This window comes from Azolla caroliniana, unplaced genomic scaffold, assembly GCF_043228905.1.
Source record: "Azolla caroliniana isolate FFs.n. ecotype wild unplaced genomic scaffold, voAzoCaro1.0.p SCAF_3, whole genome shotgun sequence".
Lineage (NCBI taxonomy): Eukaryota > Viridiplantae > Streptophyta > Polypodiopsida > Salviniales > Salviniaceae > Azolla > Azolla caroliniana.
This window is the reverse complement of record NW_028230438.1, coordinates 512,767-531,440: the sequence shown is the minus strand read 5'-3', so window position 1 is coordinate 531,440 and position 18,674 is coordinate 512,767. Positions and strand designations below refer to the sequence as shown.

At 46.6% G+C, this 18,674-nt stretch overlaps 1 protein-coding gene across 1 annotated transcript; it reads left to right on the top strand.

Annotated features, from left to right (window-relative positions):
* The first annotated feature begins 15,490 nt into the window (after window positions 1-15,490).
* LHCA4 (light-harvesting chlorophyll-protein complex I subunit A4) lies at window positions 15,491-17,799 on the top strand. Its single transcript, XM_087316056.1, has 3 exons — window positions 15,491-15,851; window positions 16,473-16,888; window positions 17,493-17,799. Exons 1-3 carry the CDS (start codon window positions 15,643-15,645, stop codon window positions 17,627-17,629), a joined length of 762 nt encoding a protein of 253 aa, XP_087172182.1. The 5' UTR covers window positions 15,491-15,642; the 3' UTR covers window positions 17,630-17,799.
* Window positions 17,800-18,674: the final 875 nt, after the last annotated feature.

Here is an 18,674-nt window from a genome sequence, read left to right as displayed (position 1 = left end):
AATCCAAATATGGTACATGTGAATCAAGGGAATGATTTTTTAGTTTTAGAATATGGTTGAATGTATCGTAGACAACTCCTATACGAGTATTGGATGTGGATCTCATATACAATCATGAGTATTGGATGTGGATCTCATATACGATCAGGTGGGTATGATTTTGGGACCCTAAGTTTGACGCTCGAGGTTTGTTGGGATTTCGGTTGTATGTCATAAACTTGGAATGTCAGTCTCATCAAAGGTGGTCCAATCGATTATGGTGTCTTCCTATCTTCCTTTGTTACCATAGTTGAAGAAAGCTCTTAAAATGGTGTCACACTCAATGTGGATGTTGTTATAGAAGAGAAAAGGGAAATGTGTCGTGTCGTGGTTTGTACTTCGAAGTGTGTTGGTGGAACATCAATATTGAATTTATTTGAGCATATGGTGGCTCATTGATTTAATTTCATTTGATTTATGTTTGAGGGTGTACAACTTTGGACAAAAATGGTGGCATACTTCATAGAGAAGACGGGAATTAAGCTTGGAAACATGACGATTAATGTTAATTGGTGGAATGTCATTAATTCAGAAAGGGATGTCAAATGTGTAGGGTCTCACATAGTTAATCATTTATTGACATCTTGGCAATGTATGTTGGATTTTGTGTGATTGCATCCTCCACAAGAAAGGGAACATTGTGCCAATTCATTACAACTAGAGGTTTTGGCGACATCAAGGTTGTTTAGGTGGGAAGGTAAACAATTTCTTAACCTTAAGTTTAATTGGATAGCTAGATTGGGTTTGGTAATGAACAAGGATGCTATGTTGGTGTCACATAGAAGATTAATAAACTTTCGAACCGCAAGATCAACATTTCTTATTCCAAGAGGTTATACCTTTATTTGGGATAAGTGGAAAGTATTATTATCATCATATGAGCTGATTCCTTATTTAGATGGGGGATCTCAAGAGATTTATTAGACATTTGTTGGAAATAGGAGTTTGACTATGATCTCAACAAATGATGCTTATCAAAAGTTGATTCACAAACATAAGTGGATGGAAGAAACGATTATAAAGATATGGAGTTTTTGCAAGGCCATTACCTGGTGGTTTGATGTGTTCAAGGCAGGTTGATGTTCTCAATTGATGTTAAAGCTTTACCATTGGGGGATGCATTAAACAAAAGAAACATTGCTAGAGGAATGTGTTTCTTTTGTTCAGTGAAATTGAAACATAGTAGGCCTCAATTTCTTTCATGCCCGATGGCTAGAATGGTTTGGAGGTGTATCAATTTAGTGTGGATATCTTTAAGTGGAGTAAGATTATATTCATTCCATTGGGTTTTTGCACATATGGAGAACAGTGAATTGATGTCTCATTTCCAAATTATTTTTGAGATATTTTGGTATTGGGTGCTATGGTTCAATTGGAATATGCAAAATGCCTCCACTTCGGATTCGCAAGTCGAGGTGAGAAAATATGTTGTAAAGTTAAAAGGACTGCTTTTGTGGCAATTGGCAATGCTAGAGAATTCACGAAATCTCAACCATGAAGAGAGAGAACTTTGAAGGTCACATATCATCATATTCAACATTTGCATTGGTGTATAGGGTGGGATTGAGTTTGTAGTCGTAGTGGTAGTATTTAGACCCCTAGAAGGGTTCTATACTTTGGTGTAAGTTACTAGTCATGATGATGTTTTTTTCTTTCATAATGAAACCAATTATTTATAAGAGAAAGAGAGAGATCTAAATTGCCACTTGTAGCAAAGGTCTTCATTTGAAGAGTTTTGATTTGGGACTAGCAAAATGCAATTGCTTCTTCTCCATTGTTTAGGTGCAAAATCGTAGTCATTGTTTCATAGATTGTTTGATTGCTTGTCAACTTTGGAGTTACATTTCTCAAAATTTACGAGTTTTGTCAGTGTTATTTAATAGATTGTGGATGTTTGCCAATTCAACGAATCAACCCAAAATCAAAGACGAAGATTGTTTTGCTATTATTGAGACATTAGGGGTTGCATCAAATTTGGGATATGCATAATGCATTTGTATTTGATGGTAGGCATGGAGTCGAAGCATATCAATGTAAGTTGAAGAGAGTATTATTAATGTAAGTAGAAGTTCTTTCCTCGGTGGAGTGTTCATCTTGCCTATTGGCAATTCAACATTGTTGAGCGGCAAGCTCAACCGGAGCCGGATCGGCTGAATAAGCCGGAGCCGGTAAGCGAGACGGATCGGGCGAAACGGATCGGTATGACGGTGAGCAACCGAACCGGCAAGCAGTGGAGGCCGGGTGCAATCCGTAACCGGAAGTCCAATCGGAAGCCTAGTATAGGATAGACTACTAGGTAGCTATAGTCTCGTAGTAAGTGTCAGATGCTCGTGTGAGCATTGAAGTACATGGTACTTCTGTCAGTCCCAAGAGGACTTGTATAAATAGTGCTACTTAGCACAGTGTGTATACAGAGTCCGAAAATAATTTTGAAATTACGTTCTGCTCTCTCTCTCTCTCTCTCTCTCTCTCTCCCTGTGTTGATCTCTGTTTTACGCTTCCGCAAACACTCTCGTTTTCATGGTATCAGAGCGCGAGGGTTGAGAACCTCTGCAGACATTTACTCTTGAGAAGAAAACCCTAACAGGTCGAAAACAGACACAGTAGAAGACATGGATAGAGGCATGGCTACGTCGCTCCCGGTGGAGAAGCTCAACAGGAGCAACTACGCATCCTGGTCTTACAAGATGCACCAGTACCTGCTTGGACACGGGTACTAGAGTTATGTCGAAGGAGCGAATGATGCGGCGCCCGACTCGGCACACAAGGACTTCCCGGTATGGGAACAGGCGGCAACCAGGGTGATGTACTGCTTCGCGTCCAGTGTCGGCGATCAGCTGCTCAGCCACATCCGTGACGCCAAGACACCGAAGGATGCTTGGGGGAACCTGAAAAAGGTTTTCGCCGCAAGCACCACTGCCCGGAAGCTGCAACTCAGACAGGAGTTGAGCAATGTTCGACAGAAGAACATGTCCATGGCAGACTACACGGGCCGGATAAAGGAGATCTGCGACTCGCTCGCCTCTATCAATGTTACCGTAGAGGAAGACGAGATGGTGCAGGTATGTCTCGGAGGCCTGGCGTCCAAGTTCGGAGCGTTCCGGACTACGGTGTGTACAAGGGAGAATACCCCCTCATTCTTCGACTTACAGTCGATGCTCCTTGTAGAGGAGAACCACGCCGGTGCATCTACCAGTGCATCCCCGGACAGCTGAATGTTGTACACGGGAACGGATCGGCTCCATGGGCGTGGTGGAAGAGGTGGGTCGGCACGCAGTGGAGGCGGCCGGCAAGAGCAGGAACGGAGGCACTATGAGCGTGCCGACAGCAGTTCCGGGACTTCCACAAGCAGGGGGAGTCGAGGCGGTGCCGGAGGCCGGCAAGACAAATCCGCTACGGAATGCTGGTACTGTGGCAAAAAAGGCCACAGGGAAAACGAGTGCTGGAGAAAGCGTGCCGATTCGGACAAATCCGGATCCAGCAAGACCGGTAAGGATGGCCGGCAAAACTCGCACTACGCAAACGGATCAGGAGGATCCGGAACCGGAAAGGCCGGTAAGGGGCCAGCCTTGGTGATGAATCACAAGGCAAACTCAATGAAGAAGACCACTTCCAAAATGGAGGAAGTGTGGTATGTTGATTCCGGCGCGTTGTCGTAGTGTAGGTTGCACACTATGTGGAAATTATATTTTTGTCCCTCCGGATAGAGAATGGAGTGCTCGGTGAGAACCGGAAGAAAACGGCATACCGGCAAGGAGGAAAACGGCATACCGGCAAGGAAGAAAACGGCATACCGGCAAGGAAGAGCCGGATAAAGAGACATAAATGTAAAAAAAAGAAATACTCACTACTGCGCAGGGCGTGATTCGAACTCTGCACCTCCACATTGACAAACCCCAACCTTACCATTCCATTAAATTATCTTAAGTGTTTTAAATATAGATTTAATATGTATAAGACCTTTATTTATGCATACCTTTATTAAAAGGTAAATCGTGTATTTCTTTAATATATGAAAAAGAAAAAAAAAAACACGAGACACTAAAAATAACTCATGCACATCTAGCGTGCATGAGCCCTATACTTAGGAAATAAAAAAAAAAGCATCACATGCACATTTAGTGTGCATGAACATATGAGAAAAAGCATGTAGCTATGCTTAGTCTCTCCCATCACTATATAAGGATGGGGAGCACATTGTAGTTGTTGTTGATTTTTGGATTAAGTATTAATCAATACAAAAATTATTCGTGGGATTCACGATTTATACATCTACTTCTCTCTTAACACCCTAAGTACCAATTAATATAGTATACTCGTGTGATTCACGAGTTTCTTATCTTTCTCTTTGCTATTTACTCATAATTAATCTCTATCTCACGAACTTCTTTCTCCTAGTCCAAGACCTCTGTGGTTCCCACCCGACTCACGCAACGATCCGGAGCCGAAAGGCACGACACAGTTGGTGAACCCGACGTGAAGACGGGTGGCAAGGAGATGGAGGCTCAACAAGCTAACAATATGATGGCGATGTTCGAACGGATGCTTCAAGAACAACGCACGATGTCGGAGATTTCGGCATCAGTAGAGCGGCTGGTGCAACGCAACAGGCAATTTAATGGTAAGGATGTGTCGCGATATTTGCAGGACTACAAGGCGGAGATGCTCCGGTGCCGGGCTTCGGAAGGACTGCAAGTGACATCCTTTAACCGGGTGGCGACCGACGGGCTTCAAGGGAGTATCCACGGGTTGCAACAACAAAATTCGACGTGGGAAGCATTCGAAGAGGCGTTAAAGACCACGTTTGCCATCGAGGACTCCTCCAAGGCAACGCGGAGGGGATTCGAGGATTGGGTGGAAACGTCAGGTAAGGGGCTGAAGGTCCTCGAAGTGTTTTCGACATTCGAAAGTCGGTTCGGGAGGTTGTCCGCGAGAGATCAAACTATTCTTGCGCCGGACAAAGTCATCATGTTTTTGCGAGCTGTGGACGTCCGGGACCGGAAAGATCTCGGAGTGCTTCTTGAGGACACGACCACCGAAAGCGGCCTCACCGAAACATGGGAAAGCGTGCGGGATATCGTCGCGCGGTACACGAAGAGGGGGCAATGGCTTGCCAACGAAGAAAAGAGGGTTTCGGAACCGATTCTGAAACCGAGAACGGGACTGGAAGACCATCAACCGAGGGCTCGGGAGATTACGGCCGAGAAGGGAGTCGACGCGTCTACGGTGGAGCAGCTGCTGAAGGAGATGGAGAATCTAAAGATCGCGATGGTGAAGAAGTCGGATGACCGCCCCACAAGCTCCAAATATACGGATCGACGGTGCATATGGTGCGATAGCGCCGAACACGATCGGAGGGATTGCGACGACCATAAGGAGGCGCTACGACGGGATCTCATCTACTACGAGGGAAACCGGATTCATTCGATGGACTCTCGGAAGCCACTCCGACCGAACTTCCGGAAAGGCGGCATGAAGAAGGTGCTCAAGGAGGAGTTAGCGGCAAGAAGCAACTATGCGACAACCGCGGGAATATGTGTCGGGGAGTCAACGGGAGCGAAGGCGTCTTTCTGGCCGGAGGTGCTAGGAAACACCGAGAAAACCGACTCCAACGATATCCGAAACACCGCGGAAGGCGTCCGGGAAGCTACGGGATGGGAGTGCCCTGTCGACAAGAATAGCATATACGCCCTGTGTCAATTACATGAGGTGTATGTGGACGAGAAACGACGGCGCACGGAGGATGCGGCCGGACCATCGAAGATACCGGAAAGCTGGAACTCCGGAGGTAAGGGAAAAGAAAAGGCGACTCCGGCATTCAAGCTCGCCTCGGACATAGAACAACAAACCGACTTGAAAAGAGTGTTCGAGGAAAGAATCTTGGATAGCCGGGTCGATTTTTCGCTGCGGGAACTACTCGGAATAGCGAAGAAGGAGTTTCACGATCTTCTCGTGGATCTTGTGAAAAGGAAGAGACAAAGTACGGAGGAAAATGCTCCAAGGGTGAATGCAAATACCGTTTCAATGAACGACACCGAAGTGGAAGGCGAAATTCCGAACTCCCACTATACAAGGCCACACTGGGCACGTGCGACTACGGAGACTCCGGTCCGAATCGGCAACATCAAAGAACCCGTGCTAGCATTGATTGATCACGGATCGGAGATCAACTTGATGTCCAAGGAGTTCTACCGAAAGGGGAAGTGGCCTATAAACACCAACCATGGATGGAAGATTCGGGCAGCCACGAAAACGACAGAAGACCTATTTGCGGCTTGTCCGGATGTGACGGTAAAGATCGGGGATGTCGAAATTGACCAAAATTTCTTTGTGCAGGATGAGGTTTCACATTCTGTCATCCTCGGCCAACCCTTTATCACGGCTTCACGGATGGAGACGAAGGTGCTCGATAGTGGTGCGGCTTTTGCGCGAATTCGGAGCCAAAACGGAGGGAAATCCGTCCAATTCCTAACGGTGCCGGCAAATCACGAAAGGAACAAGAGGGAACTCTTGTCCCAAGTGAGAATGGATTTTTAAAGCGGACTGTTGCGGAGTGGGGAAGTGATAGTCCGAGAAGCCCTGATACCCCACACAGGAAGAAAACTCTCGGAGCAAAACAAGTACGAATCGGCCCGGATGGGGCATCTACGTACACGGCCGTAACCGAAGGAATGAAGAAACAATACCGAAAAGTGGAGGATAAGTTACGGTCGGCATCAATAATAAAAGAAGATGAAGAAATCGTGGGAGTGATCGAGGAAGTGTTCTATGGGAATACACTACAACGGCTTGAAGAGCTTGCGGAAGATAAAAGCCAAGGGAACCGGGTAGTCCCGGTGGAATCGGTCGAGATGTACGAGATCGTTGCGAAAATGGGGCCGGATGCGCTCCGCAAAGAAGAAGCAATGGTAAGTACGAAATACAAGACCGTGGAGAAAAAGGTGAAACCGGCCGCGGGACCACTACCCGCCGATAGCGAACAAAAGAAGAAAGAAGTCTCGGGAGATCCGACACTTCGGAAGTCCGTGGATATCGGACATGCCTTCACAGATGAGACCCGGAAGAAACTTCGGATCGGTGGAGGTGGGTTCCTCTTACAAGAAGAAGAAAAACGGTTTCGAGAGATATTGGAGCAACACGGCAAAGCATTCGCGTTCACATCGAGGGAGATCGGATGCATTGATCCAAAGATAGTGGAGCCGATGGTGATTTTCACGATTGATCATGTACCGTGGAACCTGAAGCCGATTCCGGTGCCACGGGCGCATATTCCGAAAGTCATCGACTTGCTCAAGGAGAAGGTGGCGATGGGGATTCTAGAGCCATCAAGTGCTCCGTACTCAAATCGATGGTTTACGGTTCCGAAGAAGAATGGGTCACTCCGATTCATCCAAGACTTGCAACCGGTGAACAAGGTCACGATCCGGAACTCGGGAGTCGGTCCGATAGTGGACGAATTCGCGGAAGCTTTTGCCGGACGTGCGATATACTCCATCGGGGACCTATACTCGGGGTATGACCAATTCCAACTAGCCGTGGAGAGCCGAGACATCACTACCATGCGGACACCGATAGGATTAGTTCGAATGTGCACACTACCACAAGGAGCGACAAACTCGGTTGCACATATGATGAACGCGATGAACAAGGTGCTTCGAGATTGCATTCCGGAGATAACGATGCCGTTTCTAGATGACATTCCGATGAAAGGATGCGCGGTGGAAGAAAAAGATGAGACTATGGATGATCGGGGATGCCGAAAGTTCGTGGTCGACCATATTCATGATTGCGAGAAAGTGTTGCGAAAGCTAGAAGATGTGCACCTAACACTTTCCGGGGAGAAATCGGCATTCGGGCAAGAAGAAATATTGGTGGTCGGACATCTATGTGGACCCTACGGCCGAAGACCGTCACCAACAAAGATCGATGCGATTCAAGCTATGAAGGAAGTATGTGAGTCAACATCGGAAGTCCGAAGGTTTCTGGGTGCGTGTGCATTCTATCACATATGGATTCCGCACTATGCACATATAGCGGACCCGCTCTATCACTTGTTGCGGAAAGGTAAGAAATTCGAGTGGAAACCGGAGCACACTAAAGCCATGAGGAAGCTCAAGAAGACACTATGGAGGGCGGAATCACTTAAGAAGCCAAGCTACGAGCGGCCAATCATAGTAACGGTTGATACAAGTCCAACCGGTATCGGGTGGGTCATCAATCAAGCCGACTCGGATGGTTCGCGGTATCCAATCCGATTTGGAGCAAAGGTCCTCAACGAAAGGCAACGCGGATATGCACAAGTCAAAAGAGAATTGTGGGGAGTCGTGTCGGCGATAAAATCGGATCGGGATTATTTGATCGGAGCTGAAGTGGTGATCGAGACGGATTGTCTTCCGATACTCGGGATGATGCGGTGTTGTACGATACCGGATGTGGCTATGCTAAGGTGGATTGCATATGTCAAGTCACTTAATCCGGAGGTTCGACACATCTCGGGGAAGGACAACGCGGTAGCGGACATGTTATCGAGGGCGCGGTTTGAAGACGACATAACCGAATCAGATAATGAAGAAGTTTCCGAAGACTACTTCACGTCAGAACACATATGCCGAGTGAACGTGATCCGAGAATTCCGGGAAGAAGAATACGAGGGGGAAACCTTGATGATCGGGAAGATGCTACAAGAGGTCGAGGATTCAACCAATGATAAAGAAAGGAGAGCCGAGATCCGAAGGAAGAAGAGGCAAGTCCAAAAGTTCTTCTTGGAAAACGGTTTAATATGGAGGACGCCGAAAAGACCGGATGGGATACCACTTCGAGTAGTCGGGAAGAAAGAGCAACGAAACCGGATAATGTCCGAGTTCCACGAATCCGATTGGGCTGGACATCGAGGAACATGGGCAACTTTTGTGAAAATCAAGCAAAGATATTGGTGGAAGAACATGTATAAAGATGTCGCGGAGTTCACAGAAAGCTGCGAGAAATGTCAAGTCTACTCCGGGGCCCGACACCGAGATGAGCTGCATCCGACATTCTCACCGACAATCAACTTCAAGTGGATGGTCGACATTGTAGCTATGCCGACCGGGATTGGACAAAAGAAATACTTGGTGTTAGCTCGAGAAGATCTCACAAACCAAGTTGAAGGTCGAGCGCTTCGGAGGAAAACGTGTGCCGCGGTGTGCCAATTTCTTTTGGAAGAAGTGTTTTGTAGGTACGGCTGCGTAGGACAAGTGATTGCGGACCGGGGAGAACTCGACTCGGACAAAGCTAGGGGATTCTTCGCCAAACATGGAGTTCGGTTAACGTTGACAACGGCCTACAATCCGGAGGCCAACGGGAAGATCGAACGAGGACATAGTTCGATCGTGAAAGCACTTGCGAAGGCATGCGACGGAAGGGTGAAGGATTGGCCACAAATGCTTCCGTATGCACTATGGGCGGATCGGACGACGCATAGCTCCGTGACCGGTTACATGCCGGCAGAACTCATGACCGGACAAGCACCGGTAATGCCAACGGAAACCGCAATCGCGACATGGACAATACTACCGTGGAAGGAAGAGATGAGCCGGGAAGAACTACTAGCGGTCCGGATACGACAACTGGAGGGAAGACCGAAAGATGTAGCGGAAGCGTCACGCCGACAACAAGAAGCACGATTCCGGAACAAAAGCCGGTTCGACACAAAGCACCGACTACGACCGAGGAGGATTGAAGAAGGAGATTGGGTGATCGTCTATGATAGTAGCTTGGACCATCAACATACAACGATGCGGAAATTCGCGAAAAGGTGGTTCGGGCCGTACGAGGTTCGGAAGGTCTTCGACAACGGGACGTACCGACTGTCCGAGTTGGATGGAACAATACTACGAGTGCCTATAGCCGGGAAGCGGGTGAAGATTTTTAAGAAGCGGACCGACGACAAACCTTATGTGATCCAAGTCGAGGCCGACAACGAGGAGCAATCGGACGAAGACCACAATGATGCGGGAAGCGAAGAAAGTGGATTACAACTCATAGTCGACATAAGGGGAGAATCGGAGGAAGCTTCGGATGAAGACGGATACGAAGAATCAAGAACTTCGGCACATACCGGAGGATGTGCGGGTTTGGAGGGGGCGAGTGTCGTAGTGTAGGTTGCACACTATGTGGAAATTATATTTTTGTCCCTCCGGATAGAGAATGGAGTGCTCGGTGAGAACCGGAAGAAAACGGCATACCGGCAAGGAGGAAAACGGCATACCGGCAAGGAAGAAAACGGCATACCGGCAAGGAAGAGCCGGATAAAGAGACATAAATGTAAAAAAAAGAAATACTCACTACTGCGCAGGGCGTGATTCGAACTTTGCACCTCCACATTGACAAACCCCAACCTTACCATTCCATTAAATTATCTTAAGTGTTTTAAATATAGATTTAATATGTATAAGACCTTTATTTATGCATACCTTTATTAAAAGGTAAATCGTGTATTTCTTTAATATATGAAAAAGAAAAAAAAAAAACACGAGACACTAAAAATAACTCATGCACATCTAGCGTGCATGAGCCCTATACTTAGGAAATAAAAAAAAAAGCATCACATGCACATTTAGTGTGCATGAACATATGAGAAAAAGCATGTAGCTATGCTTAGTCTCTCCCATCACTATATAAGGATGGGGAGCACATTGTAGTTGTTGTTGATTTTTGGATTAAGTATTAATCAATACAAAAATTATTCGTGGGATTCACGATTTATACATCTACTTCTCTCTTAACACCCTAAGTACCAATTAATATAGTATACTCGTGTGATTCACGAGTTTCTTATCTTTCTCTTTGCTATTTACTCATAATTAATCTCTATCTCACGAACTTCTTTCTCCTAGTCCAAGACCTCTGTGGTTCCCACCCGACTCACGCAACGATCCGGAGCCGAAAGGCACGACACCGGTACTTCGTCTCCTTCATCGACGACTATACTTGACATGCTTGGATCTACCTCATTGAGCGGAAGAGCGAAGTCTTCGACTGTTTCCGGAGCCTCCAAAAGATGGTGGAACGGGAATCGGAGAGGAAGATCAAATGCCTTCGGTCGGATGGCGGAAAGGAATTTTTTTTTCCGGCCAATTCACTAGTTATCTGCAGCAGAAGGGAATTTGGCGAGAGTTCAGCTGGAGATACACACCGGAGCAAAATGGTGTGACCGAAAGGAAGAACCGGACACTCGTCGAAGCGGCAAGGGCAATGCTGGAGGAGAAGAGCATGCCCCGGTTCTACTAGGCAGAGGCGGTCCAGACGGCCGTCTACATACAAAACCGCATTGGTGACAAGGTGTCAGCTCATGAGCTGTATTTCGGGCGCAAGCCGAACTTAAGACACCTTCGGATATTCGGCAGCATAGTGTATGTGCATGTGCCGGATTAGAAGCGGAGAAAGCTGGATGCAAAATCGGAAAAATGCATCCTAGTCGGCTATGCTCAAGAGCAAAAGGGGTATAAGTGCTATAACCCTCGGACGAAGGAAGTCCAAGTTAGCCGGGATGTCGAGTTTGATGAATCGGCATCCTGGTACTCCGTACCGACTCCGACTTCCAATCCCGACCCAATCTCGGAAGATCAGGCCAGTGAGCCTGAATCAGCCCTGGCAGAGGATGATGAAGCCGGGACTCAAGATGAGAGTCCGGAATCGTTACGGTTGAGTGGACCGAACGAGCGATTGAGTCGGTTGGACCAATCGGATGAAGAGACGGCAAGTGGTGGAGACTCTGTCGTGCTCTCCCCGCGCAAGGAACCGAGGAAACGGTTCACGCGCAAAGAGAAGGGGAAGAGGAAGATGCCGGAATTCGAAACCGGCAACGATGAGTCGGATCGGTGTGTATCCGACTCCGGAAAGGAGAAAGGCGGATCTTTGGCAACGAAGACCGAATTGGCCAAGAAGGGCCTCAAATCAGGTGACGGTGCGTTGCGCCGATCAACCCGCCAGAAGGATCCCGTCATGCGGTACGGGTACAATGAATACATGGCGCATCATTATGCGTACATGACTAAAGTGACAGAAGTGCGTGAGCCGGAGAGCTACGCAGAAGCGGCAAAGGACGCAAATTGGCGTGCCGCTATGGATGAAGATATGCGGGCACTCGATGCCAACGAAACTTGGGACCTAGTTGATCCTCCCCGTCACTATAAACCGATCGGATGCAAGTGGGTGTACAAGGTCAAGTACAACGCCGACGGTTCTGTTAACCAATACAAAGCCCGGTTAGTGGCGAAGGGATACACGCAGACCCACGGAATCGACTACGACAAGACCTTCGCTCCTGTAGCAAAGATGACGACGGTTCGTGTGGTACTGGCGATTGCTGCAGCAAGGGGGTGGCATCTTCACCAGATGGATGTGAAGAACGCCTTCCTTCAAGGCGAGCTTGAAGAAGAAGTCTTTATGACTCAGCCCCCCGGATTTCAATCAGAGATGAACAAGTCGGCGGTATGCCGACTGAAGAAGTCGCTTTACGGCTTGAAGCAAGCCCCCCGAGCTTGGAACGCGAAGATCACGCACCGGTTGCGTAAGCTGGGGTTTGTTGTCTCTAAGTCGGACTCTTCGTTGTTCATCCGGCAAGGCTCTGACGGTCCGGTATGTATACTCTTGTATGTGGATGATTTAGTCATCACCAGAACGGGTCTTCCCGAAATCAACCGCGTCAAGTCCCAGTTGTTGAACGCATTCGAAATGAAGGACCTGGGGGACATTCATTTTTTTCTTGGGATCGAAGTGATCCGGACCCCCGACGGCATATTGCTCTCGCAACAACATTACGTGTTGAATATGTTGTATAAGTTCGGCATGACGGATTACCGACCTGTCTCCACACCCTTGTACCGGAACCAGAAGCTCCGTCCCAACTCCGGACCGGCCTGCAATGAGAAACGGTTCCGACAGGTTGTCGGAAGCTTGATCTACTTAACCATCACCCGACCCGACATCAGTTATCCGGTCGGCATGGTAAGTCAGTTCATGCAGAAGCCGACCGTGGAGCACCTTCAGTGCGCACAACGAATATTACGGTATGTCAGCGGCACTAAGGACCGGGGTCTCCTATACCGGCGAGGTATACCCGAAGAGCTTGTCGGTTACACAGATGCTGACTGGGCCGGTGATGCGTCTGATCGCCGCTCCACTTCTGGATACATGTTCTCCATAGGTAGCGCGGCCGTTGCGTGGAGCAGCAAGAAGCAGCCCACAATGGCTTTGTCAAGCACTGAGGCTGAGTACCGGGCCGCTACCGTTGCCACTTGTGAAGCCATCTGGCTTCGGCGACTGCTGCGAGACTTGCGGATCGAGGTACCGACCCCGATCTCGATTTACTGCGATAACATGAGCAACCTGCAGCTCGTCAGGAACCCTGTGTTCCATGCTCACACAAAGCACATCGAGGTGCACTACCACTTCGTGCGTGAGCGGGTCCTGAGCGGTGAATTTTACCTACGGTATGTTCATACGGATCGGCAAGTTGTCGACATCTTCACCAAGCCGCTCGGATCGGACAAGTTGCAGCACTTTACCGACATGCTTGGTATTCAGCATCTCGACGTGCCGCACTTGAGGGGGAGAAGCAAGGGCAAAGTCTCTACCGAAACGGGCAAAGGCCAAAAAATTGTTGAACCCGTCGGTAAGAGGAGAGCCAGAAGAAGAGGAGACAAGAAGATGAAGGAAGCCGAGTCGACGAAGGAAGTCGACACATCTAAACAGGTCGGAGCAAGCAGCTGTGAAGAAGAGTTGTGCACTCAGGAAGAGAAGTGCATGTTGTGCGGAGGTCATCACGACGGTATTGACCATGATGCGGAGTCGAATGAAGAATTCGATTTCGATTCACCGGCTGAAGAAGCCGAGGGAAGCATGGAGAAGGCCAAGACTCGGAAGTGGTCCGATGTGGTGAGAGGCCTGAAGCCGGAAGTCGAATCGGAGTGTACCGATTCGGACAAGAGCTGGAACGAGTCGGAGACAGCTGACTCGGACCAACAGATGGATCCGGATGAGTCGAATCGACTGAAGGCCAAGGGGACACAGACACAGCGGAAGTCGATGCCATCGTGGGAGAACCGACGGATCGGCAAGCGCCGGAGTCACAGCAACGTGAGTGCTGAGATGGGCCTATTGAGCAGACATGCCGACCGAGAGGGTCGAGGCGCGCAGAACCAAAGGGGTCGCGGCAAACGAGACCGGACCGGACGAGGAGCGTGAGCAAGGCGGAGTGACGCCAGGAGAAGTCGGTTGGAAGAACTGACTGCCACAGAGGTCGACACTACGACCCCACCTCAGGTTGAGCTTGAGGGGGAGTGTTGAGCGGCAAGCTCAACCGGAGCCGGATCGGCTGAATAAGCCGGAGCCAGTAAGCGAGACGGATCGGGCGAAACGGATCAGTATGACAGTGAGCAACCGAACCGGCAAGCAGTGGAGGCCGGGTGCAATCCGTAACCGAAAGTCCAATCGGAAGCCTAGTATAGGATAGACTACTAGGTAGCTATAGTCTCGTAGTAAGTGTCAGATGCTCGTGTGAGCATTGAAGTACATGGTACTTCTGTTAGTCCCAAGAGGACTTGTATAAATAGTGCTACTTAGCACAGTGTGTATACAGAGTCCGAAAATAATTTTGAAATTACGTTCTGCTCTCTCTCTCTCTCTCTCTCTGTGTTGTTCTCTGTTTTACGCTTCCGCAAACACTCACGTTTTCAAACATGTTCCACTACCCGTGCAATGGTGACCATACTCCATTGTGATATGCATTTTTCAAACACATTTATGAATATAATTGTGTGTTTTCACCGAGAGAGAGAGAGAGAGAGAGAGAGAGAGAGAGAGAGAGAGAGAGAGGACGACAATGTAATTCATTGAGAGAGATGGAGAGGAGGACGTCCACAACATATGATCTATGCGGCATTCCTGAACTTGCGATATGAGCACGTTAAAGAAAACGTGGGTTTGCCCAACAATGGAGATCGAAGACGAAACACAACGAGGATTATTAAGAAGGCCCAGAATATGTAAATGGCACAAGCGAGGAGGATGGAATCCGATAATATTGAGAAGGAAGGAAGGCGGGAACAATAGAGAGAGGCAAGCATAGCGTGTAATTTGTTTGTTTTTTCCGGGAGGTAAGGTGAGAGACTAGAGTGTTTAGTTCATAAGATATATGAGGGGTTTTTCTATTCTTTACTTGTTATGTATTTGCAAAAGTGAAAGCAATAGATAGATAGCATTATCCTTCTGGGCCTGGGCTTGGATTGAGGCATGTGTGTGTGTGTGGATAGGGCTTGAAAGGCAGGGATTGGTGGGGAGGGGATGATGGTGATAATCATGATCATGATCATGATCATGGCCTTTCGAAGAAAAATACTTTCTCACCTTGCCTGGCAGTAGACACAGTCGCTCTCTGTCTCGCTCATACCTCTGATCTCTCTCTCTCTCTCTCTCTCTCTCTCTCTCACTCACTCAGTCACACACACACACACACACACACACATACATTCCACACATACAGATAGATATACATAGTGGGAGAGTGTGTGTGGAGTGTGGAAACCTAGTTTTAGTGATCAGATACAGAGACAAGAGTGAGATATGGCAGCTATGCAGGCTAGCCTTGGTGTCTCCTGCCCTTCTTCCTCCCTCAGCAAATCCTCATTCTTAGGTGGATCTTCGCGATTGTCTCGCAGCTATAGAGGCGCTGGCGCCTTGGTTTCTTCTTCCTCTTCGCGATCTCTTAGGATTGAGGCAAAGAAAGGAGAATGGCTTCCTGGCCTCGCTTCACCTGCTTACCTCAATGGAAGGTTGGTATATCTCTCGTTCAATGCTGTTTACAGATGCGCATTTCTTTTGTTTCACGGTGTGGATAGCATCCATGAATGTGAGAGTAAGCGATGTAGGTACATATGGCTTTCTCTGGTAGAGAGAGAGAGAGATATGTACCGACTCAATTATAAGAAGGAACCCTAACTATGGAAAAGATAGCCACATGTCCATCATACAATCTTAGATATGCTAGATAGTCAGAGATGTCCAACCTCCACAAATAATACATCCATGCCTAAGATAGAGCATTGGCTACCTTAGATAGGGATATCCAAAATCATGTCCAAAGTATAACCTAAGCTATCTGGTACAGAGAGACCAAACCAGCATAACCTAGTGTTAAGCAAAGACCAGGAGGCCATGCGTTCAACATATACAATTTTCATGTTCATCTATGGGATTGGGTTTTATTCGAACCCATGTGTACATCTTACGGAAAGTTATGTCTTACCACTAGGATATAGTCGCAATACACAAATAGTGAGTACACATCCATTGATCTGTTTGAGACTTGAAACGCCATTTTTAATTGTACATTCCTTTTTATTCAAAATCCTTGGCATTTTTCTGAATGTAATTTTGCATATCCCCTATTGTAGCCTCGCCGGTGACAACGGCTTTGACCCCCTTGGGTTGGGGGAGGATCCTGAGAACCTCAAGTGGTATGTTCAAGCCGAGCTCCAGAATGGAAGGTGGGCAATGCTCGGTGTTGCGGGTATGCTCATCCCAGAATTCCTTACCAAAATTGGTATTATTAACGTCCCGGAATGGTACGATGCTGGAAAGGTTGAATACTTCGCTCCTGCATCTACCCTTTTCGTGATCGAGTTCATCCTTTTCCACTATGTTGAGGTGAGAAGATGGCAAGACATCAAGTACCCAGGGAGTGTGAACGCGGATCCTTTCAACCCCAGCTTAAAGTTGCCCCCTGGTGAGGTTGGATACCCTGGTGGCATCTTTAACCCTTTGAACTACCCCACATCACTCGAGAACAAAGAGAAAGAGCTTGCTAATGGTAAGTTTGTAACTATGTTCTCACTTTGTATGGTATCTGTAATAGTAAGTATGCACATGTTTTCAAGGATGTGAGAATCTTAAATTGTGTGGTATTTATATAGGGTAATTTTAATCAGCATACCTTTGATGCCTGTGTTTTGTGACTAAGTACTCATGTGTGTTCTTCTGTTCTGACACTATATGATGCAATATCTTATGTTTATGTCTGAATATAAAATGAGCATAGCCACCATGTATACCTTTTCTGTCTTTCTATCAAATAACTCATGTATGTTTCTTTCTGGGTTTCCACATTTCAACCTGAATCGTGAACTGGTAATACAGATGTTTGTGTTTATTAAAGTTCAAACTTCATCTAAGGTGCAAATTTTGTTAAGAGATATGTATGACTTCCACATTGGTAGAACTTGTAAGAACTTGTATGATATGTATAAACTTGGTTTTGTTTCTCTAGTCTTTTTATGTTGTCTTTAGTATACATTGCTTTCTTTCGCAAGAATTGTATATTCTTTTTTCACATGTTCTTCTATAAATGATGGTTACATAGATTGTTTTGTCTTGATAATTTATTAACTTGAATGTGTTCTCATGTTTATATGCAGGCCGACTTGCAATGCTTGCATTTTTGGGATTTATTGTTCAGCACAATGTTACTGGGAAGGGTCCCCTTGACAACCTCTTCCAGCATTTGGCTGACCCATGGCATAACACTATCATCCAGACCTTGCAAGGATTGTAGATGACCTTGACCACATTGTATGTACGTTGTTTGGTGTACTCTCCTGATGCCTAATCCTGATCAGGATATGATTGTAGATTGTATCATTTCAGTTGGAAGTTTTTGGGTCTTTTCTTCAGGATATTGTTCATTATATCATTTCTGTTTTAATGTCAAATCAGGCACCCTTCCTTCTAACATATGGTTTACCCTTACTTCTCAAATGACATGAGAGAGATTGTTTTCTTTGTCGCAAGGTGGGAGAAATTACTGTTATTGTGGAATGAAATTCACAAAGCTGTTGTCGCAACTCAAATGACTCCACTAATACAGATTGTTTACTGCGATTCTATCTGATGGATTGGCATACGCAATTATGCACAACGACCAAAATTGCACTTTTGATGTTTAAATTATTACCTGATGGCACTTTTCATTGCAAAAGATCACTTCAACTCTGGCTATGAATGAAAGTCATGGACAGTGGGGTTTGCTCAGTATCAAGTTTGAACTCGGGCACATATTGAGAGTCACACCATGCCACTCAATTTAACCGCTCACCTCTCTATTGTGCTTGCTGTGTACAAACCTCATATATTTCAGATAAGTCCATTCGATGTGATTGGGCCCTTACCGTAGACCTGCGTTCAGTACCTAGAGAAAACATTTAGTTGTTTCTTTAGAAATTCTCTTTTATTCACTTCAACCAAATACTTAAAATTAGAACCGCTTGCTGAAGCAAGATTTCCTATTTTAAAGCCAATGGATTTAGTTTAGTCCACAATTAAAATTCTTCCTAAATTTGATGGATTTACTCAGCAAATACTATTTCATTTTTTGACTGTTGGTAAAAAACTCTGTGCATATAAATTATTTTAAACCACTATTCCGACATTGAGTTAGTTTAATCCAATTTGATGGTTTTACTTAGCAAATATTATTTCATATTTCGACTGTTGGTAAAAAAATCTGTGAATATAAATTATTTTAAACCACTATTTCGACATTAGAGTTAGTTGAATCCTTCCATCAACTGTATGGTTACAACATCCTCACAAATTTGGAC